This window comes from Lepidochelys kempii, chromosome 20, assembly GCF_965140285.1.
Source record: "Lepidochelys kempii isolate rLepKem1 chromosome 20, rLepKem1.hap1, whole genome shotgun sequence".
Lineage (NCBI taxonomy): Eukaryota > Metazoa > Chordata > Testudines > Cheloniidae > Lepidochelys > Lepidochelys kempii.
Window position 1 is genome coordinate 26810239 of NC_136399.1, and position 8831 is coordinate 26819069.

General features: G+C 62.9%; 1 protein-coding gene across 3 annotated transcripts; it reads right to left on the reverse strand.

Annotated features, from left to right (window-relative positions):
* Positions 1–518: 518 nt before the first annotated feature.
* On the reverse strand, positions 519–6868 carry MRPL4 (mitochondrial ribosomal protein L4). Of its 3 annotated transcripts, XM_073318718.2 has the most exons (9): positions 6732–6868; positions 5762–5846; positions 4363–4531; positions 3541–3592; positions 3110–3227; positions 2601–2707; positions 1927–2036; positions 1499–1569; positions 519–978 (listed from the first exon to the last, which is right to left on the reverse strand). In XM_073318718.2, the coding sequence occupies exons 1-9, from the start codon at positions 6777–6779 to the stop codon at positions 833–835; spliced, it is 906 nt and encodes a 301-aa protein (XP_073174819.1). In that variant the 5' UTR covers positions 6780–6868; the 3' UTR covers positions 519–832. The 3 variants fall into 3 exon arrangements, with proteins under 3 accessions (XP_073174819.1, XP_073174820.1, XP_073174821.1); XM_073318719.1 differs by lacking the exons at positions 5762–5846; positions 6732–6868 and adding an exon at positions 5481–5741; XM_073318720.2 differs by lacking the exons at positions 5762–5846; positions 6732–6868 and adding an exon at positions 5217–5413.
* Positions 6869–8831: the final 1963 nt, after the last annotated feature.

The window sequence follows — 8831 nt, forward strand, 5'->3', positions numbered from 1 at the left end:
ACTGGGAGATCGTTCATGTACCGCAGCTGGGCATGTCCCTGCTTGTGGATGGCTGTGTAAATGCAGTGCCTGTCAGAGGCTGGTAACTTGACAACAGCATCACAGGGTAAGAGGGGAGACCCCAGGCTGCTCAATCAGCAGTCACACAGCAGAGTCTCTCTGGGCTCAACACTCCCACAATCCAGGCTGCACCCCGGGGACACCGTCACACCTGGACAAACCCAGCTCCATCCGCGGCAGCCCCAAGGGCCAGACCAGTCCTCGCTCCCGCGCTGGCTGCTCCTGGCCTGCAGCCCCAGCACATCACACGGGTTGCGTGGCCACGTGCCACATGCAGGGCGAGGGGTGAGGCCCCCCCGGGGACTGTGCTCCTGCTCGCTTCCTCCCCTCCCCCAGTTTAGGGTAAACCCTTCGGGCAAAAGGGAAACACCCCCCCGGGCTGGCAGCCCCTGCCCGGAACGCTGAGCTCGGGCGCCCTGGCGCCCCAGCCCCACAGAAGGCAGGACAAGCCAGCACCAGGCAGTGCAAGAGCAGCAGCTCTTTAATGGCCGTGCATCGGCAGGATGGGCTGTTTAACAGTCATGCTCCCAGCAAGCAGGAGAAGGCAGCCCCCCCCGCCCCCCCCCCAAGGGCACGGCCCAGCCTCTCTCCTGTCCACCGGGCAGCGAACAGTCACTTCCAAGCCACTTTGCGGCCCCCAGCTGCATTGTGGGAGGGCAGCGGGAAGCTGCCTCGGTGCCAGTCCCCTTTCCGCATGCGCTCAGTGGGGCCAACTCACTCAACGAGCTAGCCGACCAAGAGGCCTCCCTGCGGCGGGCGCCGTCCCTCGGGGCTAGGGGAAGTCGCTGTAGGGCAGCCGGAAGGGGTACAGGGCGGTGTAGCGGGAGTCATGCCACAGCAGCTTCTCCTCCAGGAAGGCGAGCGTGTCCAGCGTGAGCACCAGCGTCTCGTGCTTGAGCATACTGTGCACATTGAGACCTGCGAGAGACCCAGGGCGGGGTCAAGGCGTGCCCAGCCCAGCCAGACTCTGGGCGGTGCAGGGTAGCCCAGCACCCCCTGCCCACATGGCAGCTCCTGCGATGGTTCCTGACCCCTGTGGACTTCCTCCCCTCTCTGGCTGTGCACATTGTTGTGTGCTGACATACAGTCCCCACTCCCCACCCCAGAGCCAGCTGCATCTCAACACCAGGCCAGGGATCCCTCTATAAACAGCCTCCACGCCCCAGCCCAGAGCCAGCTGCATCTCAGTGGGTGAGGGGATTCTCCCCCCACCCACGCCGGGATGAGAGTCATGGAGGGCTGGTGCTTGCGGTACTGCAGGCGGGGGACGAGGTGAGGGCCAGGAGTACGAACTCCCCTTACAGGGCAGTATGCAGCAGGGAGGGAAGGCACCGCGTCCCGCAGGCCAGGGCTCTTGTGAACACCCCCAGCCTGGGCCACTCTGGGAGGCCAGCGTGGTGACTTTGAGGGGCCGTCCCCCGCCCCCTCCAGCACTCACCTAGGGCTGGCACCAGGGTGATGGTTTTCAGGCTGGCTGCTGCCTTCATGATGTTCTCTGGCATCTTGTTGCTGGAACAGAGGCAGAGAAGGAATCGTGAGCTCAGCCCCAGGCTGCCCCGGGGACTCCCCCACCATGCCCGAGACCCTCCTCCAGGCTGCAAGCCAGCCGGGTGCATTGGCACGGGGCAGCAAGGAGACCAGTCCCCACTTCTCTTGGGGAAGGCTGCGAGTGCTACCCCCAGACCCCACCCCTGCAGCGCTCCCAGATCTCTTGCCAGCAGGGGGCGCTCTTCCCCAGCGCTCTCCTCTCCCGCCAGGCCCCCAGATCGCGCCCTCTGCTGGGTGTCTGGGATTTACGGTTCTCCTTGGCTGAGGCCAGAGAAGGAGGCGCCGCATCTCCCCCCACCCACTCCCACTCCCACTCACACGTCGACAATCAGCACGGACTGGCCCCAGTGCCTGTATTGCGCTAGGTCTGCCAGGTACTGGGGGTCACAGGTCGGCATGTCCAGGCCATCCACAATGTGCAGGTTGTCCTGGAAACACAAAACACGCTCGGTACCTTTCAGCTGCTTTACCCCCCTGCCACCATCCCCCGGAAGCAGGGTGACCCCCGCATCCCCCCTCCAAGCCAGCTGAGGCCCTTCCCATCCCTGAGCCAGCCAGACCCACCCCCTTCAGCTGGCTAGGAAAGGACCTTCTAGGAAGGGGTCACAATCCCGCAACCTCCTAGTTACCAAGTGACCAGAATGCCTGGCAACAGGGCCCTGCATCTGGCTGAATGAGATCCTGGGGACCCCAGCCCACCCCTCTTCTATCTGTGAGCAAGCCAAGGGATTGTACACACAGCAGGCCAGGGCCAGAGCAGGGGCCAGAACCCAGGAGTCCTGGTTCCCAGTCCCCCTGCCCAATCTAACCCAGTCCCATAGCCAGGGACAGAAGCCAGGAGTCCCAGTTCCTATTCCCCCCCCTGATCTAACCCAGTCCCATAGCCCGGGACAGAACCCAGGAGTCCTGGCACTCCACCCACCCACCCACACACACTAACAAGCCCAGCGGCCCACGAGGGCCCTGTACACAGACAGTCGCACACGCGCTACCTGCATCAGCTTGGCCGTCAGCGCCACCTTGAGGCCCAAGACCCGCACTTTCATGGGCAGCATGTAGTAGTAACTGGTGGGGCCCCTGGGGCCATGGATGATGCCGCCTGGAAGGGAGAGGCAGCGGGAGGTCAGGAGGGATCAGTGCCCGGAGGCGGGGGCTAGGAGGCTGCATTCTATATGGCTAGGAGGCCACCTCAGATTCAGGGGCACAACAGGTTCTGCCCTGAGCAGCCCCCCTGCTCCCACACTGCCCTGCACTGACTCCCCATCCAGGGAGCCCGGCCCGGCGCCCCGCCCCCTGTTGAACCCACACGCGCTGCGGCAGCACCAGTCATGGGCTCCGTGGCCCCGTCTGCGCCCTGGCACACGAACAGGAGCAGGGCCCAGAGTCACGCAGCTTCCGGGGCCCTGTCTCCGTTTGCCCCCTGCCCCTCACCCGGTGTCAGGGTCAGGCCGGCCTCTGCCCCAGGTGGGGGCAGAACACACGAGGACTGGGAGCCACTCACCACCGCGCCAGAGGGGGGAGCGGATGCTGCCGTGCCTGGCCCGGCCGCTGCCCTTCTGCGCCCAGGGCTTCTTGCCGCCACCGCGCACCTCCGCTCGCGTCTTCACCTTGGCATAGCTCTGAAAGGAGAGTGCGGGTCAGAGCGCCCAGCGGGAGTGAGCACCTCGGACCCGCCTGACCCAACATGCCCACACTCAATGGGGGAAACTGAGGCACAGGGGAGGGACTCATCCGACGCCACAGAGACGGGGATTGAACCCAAGAGTCCCAACTCCTAGGCCCCCCACCTCTAACCACTAGATCCTGCTCCCTCCCGGTGCTGGGAACAGAACCCAGCTGTCACTGGCCTGTGGGCACTCTCCAGCCCCCTCCTCAGACTGAGGAGCTGTCATTCCTCTCAGGTCCCCACCCCCTGGCTCTGTACACACTCACTATCCTCTTGTAGTTCCTCTGCCAGACTGCGACCGAGTGCAGAATGTCGACCCTGCAGAGGGAAAGCACAGAGAGCAGGGGGTTGGCACAGGCTGGGCTGAGTGAGACAGCAGGCGCTGTGTGTCTGGGGAGCACGCAGCAGGGGGCAGAGCGGCAGCTTAACAAGCAACATCGGGGAGCGAACACCCCAGGGTTTCAGGATTTCTCTCTGCTCTGGGTTGAAATTAGCCCTGGCCAAAGGGACCGGCTCAGCAGCCCTGGGGACAGGATCCCTGTGTTTAAGCTCAAGGCCGGCACTTGGGTGATCCCCTGGGGGGGCCGAGAGCAGTTCTGTCCCCATTGTTCAGTTTGTCTGGCTTTATCTCAGCGCAAAGGTGACTGTGGGGCCCAGGCCAGAAAACAGCTTTGAGACAACAACACCTTCAGATCGGTGCTGACTCAGGGCCAGATCAGAGCCAGCACCCCTAGAGGGGAAAGGCCCCATGTCCCATCCCCTGTCCCCCTGAGCCAGCCAGCCCCCCTCCACCTTGGGGCCAGTTTGGAGCCTGACTTCCCTAAAGTGGAATGGTCCCGTATCCTGTTCCCTGCCCCATTTCCCCTGTGCTGGGGCTGAATTGGAGCTGGTGTCCCCTTAAGTGGAATGGTCCCGTGTCCCATTTGCCCAACCCCCTCCGAGCCAGCCAGGCCCCCAGGTCATTTGTCCAAAGGTTGACTTTGGTTACAGCAGCAACAGTAACAAAATCCTCTCTCCCTGTGTTGCCACGGCTCATTCGTCCTTAACCCGGATACTCCCCGGGCTGACGACGCGTCTCTGAACCGTACCGGGGCATTACTGCAAAGACATCGGGGTGCAGGTCTGCTAGGCCCACATGTCTGTCATCGTAGTGCCTCAGGGACTCCACCCAGGCCTGCATGGCTGTGCGGTGAGAGGGGATTGCAAGGCGGCAATCCCGGAGGACAGGGGCGCTGGAGGTCATCGGGGGCGGCTTTTCTAGGGGACACAAACAAAAGAGGTCTGAGCAGCCACTGCAGAGCCCGCATGCTTTGTGCAGCCACAAGCAGATCACAGCAGCCTCTGGCCAGGAATAACTGGCCCATTTTCAGCCCAGGGTACGTGATGGTCACAGTCCGTCCCGGTTAAACTGATCATCCCTGATTGACAACACATAACAAATCACTCTGCTAAGGCAGGTAGCAGAGGCCAGGTGCTCTTCTCCAGCAGAACCACAACCCACTGCATAATTCAACTCCAACAGCCAGCCAGGCACCATCACACACACAGCAAAGCAGACAACAGAGCGCCAGAGCAAAACTGGCTCTCTGGCCACCCTACGCTCGCTGGCCAGAGCTACCAAACACACCCAAGAGCACAGTCTGCCTGCAACAGTGACCAGGCAGCACCTGGATCTAGTGGCGAGGGCACAGGGCAGAGACACAGGAGACCTATTCCCACCGCTGCCCAGCTGGGTGACCAAGGGCAAGTCCCTTCGCCCCTCTGCGCCTCAGTTTCCCCTCTTGCCTTTGTCTGTTTAGACCAGGGGCAATCAATAGACGGACTGCAGGCTAAATCTGGACCGCCAGATGCTTCTGAATGGACCCCAAAATCTTTTTATTTACTTATTATCATGATTGTTATGTTTTAATTATTTTATCTGGAGTCTGGACCTTGACTATACCTTGAACAAGAAATGTGGACCGTGACAACAAATAATTGACTACCCCAGTAGACTGTGAGCTCTTTGGGGCAGGGGACACCTCTCACTCTGAGTCTGTGCAGCGCCCGGCATGTTGTGGGCCCCGACCCTCTGTCAGGGGCCTTTGCGGTGCCCATCACCGCAAGGGCCCTGAACCACAGTCAGGGTCTCCGGGTGCTACTGTAATACAAATAAACAACAGTACAAACCCCCCACCCCCACCCCGCCATCAGAGGATGAGCTGACCTCTAATGGAGGTTTGGAAGACACTTCCCCTGGGGGGCGGTTATCCCACTGCTACTTCCTGCAGGGTCCCCCACCCTGCAGCAGCCAGTGCTGTCTGCTGTCACACCCAGGAGACTAATCCAGCCGGCTCCCCTGGCCTGTTCCAGCCGTCTGGGTCTTGCGCAATCCCTGCACTTCCGCTTCTCATGGCACCTGCGATATCATCTCAAACCCGGCCACCACACAGAGTCCGGGCACAGGAACCGCAGAGGCAGGATTTTAGAACCACGAACGGGACTCACCCGCCTGGGATGCGGCATCCTGCAGACGTGGGGAGGTTGCGGGAGCCTCGGGACGCCCCGGCTGGCCAGACACGGTGGACAGAGCCTTGGAGAGGAAGGAAAGACAAGGGGAGGGAGGAGTCAAGCTCAGAGCAGCGAGGGGAACGGCGCAGCGGTGGCAGTCGCACGTCGCACTGGTGCGGCCCCAGGCACCCTGCTCCAACGCTGCGCCACCAGGGCCACCCTGGTCCTGGCGAGGGGGAAATCGCGCCCCTCGGCCCCACAGCCTGCTCGGCTGTCCTTGGAGCAGGGGGGGTTGCCTGCCGTATACGCTGCCCCTACAGGAGGGGGCTGCCAGCAGGGCCGGTCCCCGGCCGGCAGAACCGGACCAGCGCAGAGTTTGAACCCCGCACTGGAGGACTTCGCTACATCGCCGGAGAGGGAGGCTCGGGGCGGGGGGCGCAAAGGGGCAGCCCCCTCCTCCCCGCCCGCGGGGCGACGCCCTGCCCTCTGCCCCCCACAGGGCCCCGTCACCCCGAGCGCCCTCTGACCTTTGACCCCGAGAGCCCTCTGCCCCCCACAGGACCCCGTCACCCCTGAGCGCCCTCTGACCTTTGACCCCGAGTGCCCTCTGCCCCCCACAGGACCCCGTCACCCCTGAGCGCCCTCTGACCTTTGACCCCGAGTGCCCTCTGCCCCCCACAGGACCCCGTCACCCTGAGCGCACTGACCTCTGACCCCACAGGCCCTTTGACCCCGAGAGCCCTCTGCCCCCCACAGGGCCCCGTCACCCCTGAGCGCCCTCTGACCTTTGACCCCGAGAGCCCTCTGCCCCCCACAGGACCCCGTCACCCCTGAGCGCCCTCTGACCTTTGACCCCGAGTGCCCTCTGCCCCCACAGGGCCACTTCACCCCCGAGCGCCCTCTGACCTCCGCCCTCTGACCCCCATAGGGCCCTTGACCTCTGCCCCGCCCCCTTTGGCCCCCTCACCCGCGCGGCCGCGCCCCGGCCCCAGAGCCGGCTCCCAGCCCGGATCATGGCGCCCCGGCCCCGGCCCCGGCAAGAGGCGCCGCCGGCCCCACGTGAGCGCCCAGGAACGGCGGCGGCGGCGGGTGAGACAGAGCCGCTTCCGGCGCATGCCGATGACGTATAGGGGGCGGGGCGCTCTCGCTGGGCTTCTAGGGGGCGGGGCTGGAGGCACTTCCGGTTGGCGGGGAAGGGGGAGCGAAGCGGGGAGGGGAGGTGTTGGGGTAGCGCCCATCACGGGGGGGGAGGGGGAGACGGGGGGAGGATGGAGGAGCGGGGGAGGGGGGAGCGGGGGAGGGGAGAGTGGGGGCGGGGATGGGGGGAGCGGGGGAGGGGGAGAGGATGGAGGAGCGGGGGAGGGGAGAGTGGAGGAGCGGGGGAGGGGGAGAGGATGGGGGAGGGGAAGGGGGATGGGAGGAGCGGGGGAGGGGGAGAGGATGGAGGAGCGGGGGAGGGGAGAGTGGAGGAGCGGGGGAGGGGGAGAGGATGGGGGAGGGGAAGGGGGATGGGAGGAGAGGGGGAGAGGATGGAGGAGCGAGGGATGGGGGAGCTGGGGAGGGGAAGGGGGATGGGAGGAGCGGGGGAGGGGAAAGTGGGGGAGCGGGGGAGGGGAAGGGGGATGGGAGGAGCGGGGGAGAGGATGGGGGAGCTGGGGAGGGGGAGAGGATGGAGGAGCGAGGGATGGGGGAGCGGGGGAGGGGAGAGTGGGGGAGCGGGGGAGGGGAAGGGGGATGGGAGGAGCGGGGGAGGGGAAAGTGGGGGAGCGGGGGGAGGGGAAGGGGATGGGAGGAGGGGGAGAGGATGGATCTAGACTGTTCTCAGTGGTGGCAGAGGACAGAACGAGGAGTAATGGTCTCAAGTTGCAGTGGGGGAGGTTTAGGTTGGATATTAGGAAAAACCTTTTCACTGGGAGGGTGGTGAAACACTGGAATGCGTTACCTAGGGAGGTGGTGGAATCTCCTTCCTTAGAAGTTTTTAAGGTCAGGCTTGACAAAGCCCTGGCTGGGATGATTTAACTGGGAATTGGTCCTGCTTTGAGCAGGGGGTTGGACTAGACACCTCCTGAGGTCCCTTCCAACCCCATAGTCTATGATTCAATGACCCAGAGCGTTTCTCTGGCCACTGCTGCACAGGAATGGCCACCCCAGGTCGCAGGCACAAGGAGAGTCACTGTCCCAGCTGAGTGCGTCTGAAGAAAAGCTTGTAGGAGCGGAGCAGGAGGATGGGCCAGGAGCCCTGGGTTCGAGTCCTTGGCTGAAGCACTGAGGCTCTCGGGGGGCTCAGCTGCCATCTGTAGAAAGGGGGCCTTGCTTCCTGACTACGGTGAACAACTGAAGTGAGCTGTAGCTCACGAAAGCTCATGCTCAAATAAATTGGTTAGTCTCTAAGATGCCACAAGTCCTCCTTTTCTTTTTGTGAAACAGTGGGATGGGGGTGGGGGGTAATAGGCACCTGTATAAGAAAAAGCCCCCTCAAAACGGGACTATCCCTATAAAAATGGGACATCTGGTCACCCTATTCCTGACTGCAGGGGGAGGGAGCACAGAGCGTGGGCCGGTGGTGATGGGGCCGGAGCAGCACCTAAGTCAGAGCCACGGGTGAGAAATAGCTCATTAGACCAGACAGTCACTTGGTCATCAATAGAGGCTCTAGGTTGTGGTTTATGTTTTTCTTAGTTTCTCACTGTATGTTTCCAAACCCTGACACTTGCTTTTATCTGAAGCTTTCTCTCAAGCTCTCTTCTGTACATTCACTGTAACCCTAAGTGCCTTGTGCTAAGGGAGAGTCTTGGTCTGAGATGAAACCACACCACTGAACTGGTGTGCCCTGTTTCCAGGGAGGCAGTGGATCCGGGTTCGTTGTGGGGGTCCAGACAATGGACTGGACCTTGGGTGTAACGAAGTGGGGTGTGTGAATAGCTCGCCTGACGAGGAAAAGAATTGCCGCCAGCTGGTGGCTGGGGAGAGTTTCCTCTGGTGGGCAGACAGGGCTCCCCCCACTATGAGCAGGTGGTAGTGATTCCCCCTGGACACCCCAGGGAACCCTAAGCAGTGTCACAGTTCT